At 33.5% G+C, this 2412-nt stretch overlaps 3 gene segments (V, D, J or C); all 3 read left to right on the top strand.

Annotated features, from left to right (window-relative positions):
* The first annotated feature begins 562 nt into the window (after positions 1-562).
* The window catches only part of LOC149461522 (Ig mu chain C region membrane-bound form-like), a 385848-nt gene continuing 383998 nt past the window's right edge, over positions 563-2412 (top strand). The window contains exon 1 of the C gene segment in view: positions 563-612.
* Positions 915-2412, top strand: part of LOC149461526 (Ig mu chain C region membrane-bound form-like) — a 121887-nt gene continuing 120389 nt past the window's right edge. Inside the window, 2 exon segments of the C gene segment in view lie at positions 915-929; positions 971-1055. Coding sequence covers positions 915-929; positions 971-1055 — 100 coding nt within the window.
* Positions 1821-2412, top strand: part of LOC149461527 (immunoglobulin heavy constant mu-like) — a 19224-nt gene continuing 18632 nt past the window's right edge. Inside the window, 1 exon segment of the C gene segment in view lies at positions 1821-1875. Coding sequence covers positions 1833-1875 — 43 coding nt within the window.

Genomic DNA, 2412 nt, shown 5'->3' with positions numbered 1-2412 from the left:
TGTACAGGGAAGCTGATACCACATTGGCACCCCTTCCCACCCTCCTGATGGAACAGGAGATCCCAGGTAAGGTGGCAGCAAGAGTGGGGACCCCCGTCCACTACCTGTAAAGGTAATTCAGCAGCTGTATAGCCACTAGGATTAGTGTTACCTACAAGAGAACCACCAGCGGCAAAGATTGACATCAGGATCATGACTGTAGCTGCAGTCATGATCATTGGATAACCACATCAATCCAAGGCCATTTATAAACATCCTATGGACTGGAAGTGGTTAAGGATTGATGTTTTTCCTGTGCCACTCTTGAATGAATTACCATATTCTGGTTTTCAACAGCAGCTTGTCTTATAGCCTTGAAAATGGCCAGTATTTAGTAGCAATATTTATCCCCCCCCCAATGCGGTTTTATTGCTAAGTTCAGGTTTTGTGGATTTCAACAGTCATAATAGGTAAGTCGGTAATTTCTTATACATTGTTTAAAATGTACCAAAACGTTATTTGACCCTATAACATTACATGGTTTTTGCTCTGTGGGTAATATCATTTTAAACTGTGTGAGCTATGCTTACTTTGATGTGTGGGGATCTGGGACCTCTGTCACCGTAACAGCAGGTACGTTTTTTAATTTCTTCTCATCTTTCTGTCCTCATACTAATGTTTACCTATGTACTTTGTTGGATTTTTTTTTTAAATATTAGGTTTAATTGTCACTATTTAAAGGGTTTAGGTTGATACAATAATGCCCCTATGTTTGATATAAAGCTAATAATGATAAGAAAACTATTTAGGAATTAATTTATATAAGACAGATAAGTACACGTTTCTTGAGAAAAGTATCAGCTGAAACTACATTTGTAATTGACAAAAGGCTGTGGTTAGAACAGTTAAGTGGGAGAACATATGAGGCAGAACCAATGCATAACCCTACAGTAAAATCCTTTCAGCAGTTACTTGTGGGTTCCACTAATAGTATTTGATAGCAAGTGACAGTTATCTGACTCACTGTGACTACTTCGACGTATGGGGACAAGGGACCCTTGTTACAGTGACATCAGGTAAGCAAAATTCACCTTTTCTCTTACCTCTTCACTCAAACTGTAAAAATAACTTTATCTGTCATTTTTCCAACATGAAATATTCATTTTCACTGTGAAATAGAAAAAGAAACCGACTTGTCTGTGTTCTGTTGCAATTCAACTGCTCACTATCAGTTGAGGTATTGATTCCCCAAGATTTCTAAAAAGACTGGATATTTTGTTTTCCAAATACTTATAACTCAGTATTAGAAAAAAATGACTTAGGGTGTTTATGGGAGTTTTTGAAATGGTAGTAGGTCTTAAGATCACACAGTGAGCTGGGCTTTTGATGTCTGGGGACCTGGGACACAACTCACCGTCTCACCAGGTAACTGTTTAATTTCATGTCATTATGATTTATTTTATGTAACTGTAAAGTATTGTTTTCCATTAAGTGACATAACATTATACAGTATAGTATTTCACTCTCTAAGGTAATTCTCTTTTGTATAAAAACTCATCACAATTGCAAAATGATCTATTGTGCAGTTAAGTGGGACAAATTATTTGGCAAATTTGGTTTAAACATGTGTTAATCTCTAGAAAAATTAGCTTTATCTGAGTAACAGGTCAACATTTTTGTCAAGTACATAAAAAACCTTTAGGTTTATTTAATTTTTGCAATATATTCAGAAAAACAGTTGTATGAAAATTGTTTCCTTGTATTTGGCAATATATTAGAATATTGTAGTTGATCATCAACAGTGAAATTTTGTATAGCATGGTGTTAGGGATTAAATGATGTGTTACAACGCTATGGATGTGTGGGGACCAGGCACCGCACTAACTGTAACAGCAGGTAAGAAAGACCATTATTTAAAATATCATACTTAGTGCTAAATTGGCATTCTTTATTGAAAAAATGTCAAAAGAGGTCATATATTTTGAACAAATAGGACCATGGACATTGGTGACTGTAAATTGGTTGTGTCTCTCTTTTCTTAACTTTTTTGTCTTATCTTTTGTTAGTCTGAAATGTTACAAGATAGAATTCTAAGATTATTGCTGTATCCATGACACTTATGACTAACAGCAAATGTATTATTATCTATGGTATAACTAGTTAAGAAAAATATAAATTTGATTTTTTTTACAAACAATTATCCTAATTTATCTATAAAATTATGTTTTTATACTCTTAATTACCATGTTATATGAATGTAATTAGTTTATATATTATCTGGGATAAAAAAAACATTTGTTAAAGTCACAGTGGGTAAGTTTTTGCTCTAATCTTTGATATAGAAAAATAGATATATAATTAGACTGTACAATTATCCTTCCCTTTTTTATATACTTAACTTAGAGATTTCTAATTAAAAATACTATCTGCTAA

Source organism: Staurois parvus, unplaced genomic scaffold (assembly GCF_062004578.1).
Source record: "Staurois parvus isolate SC_StPar_1 unplaced genomic scaffold, SC_StPar_1.0 ptg000199l, whole genome shotgun sequence".
In the NCBI taxonomy this organism is placed as follows: Eukaryota; Metazoa; Chordata; class Amphibia; order Anura; family Ranidae; genus Staurois; species Staurois parvus.
The sequence above is the reverse complement of the archived record's forward strand: the minus strand, read 5'-3'. Positions and strand labels throughout refer to the sequence as shown.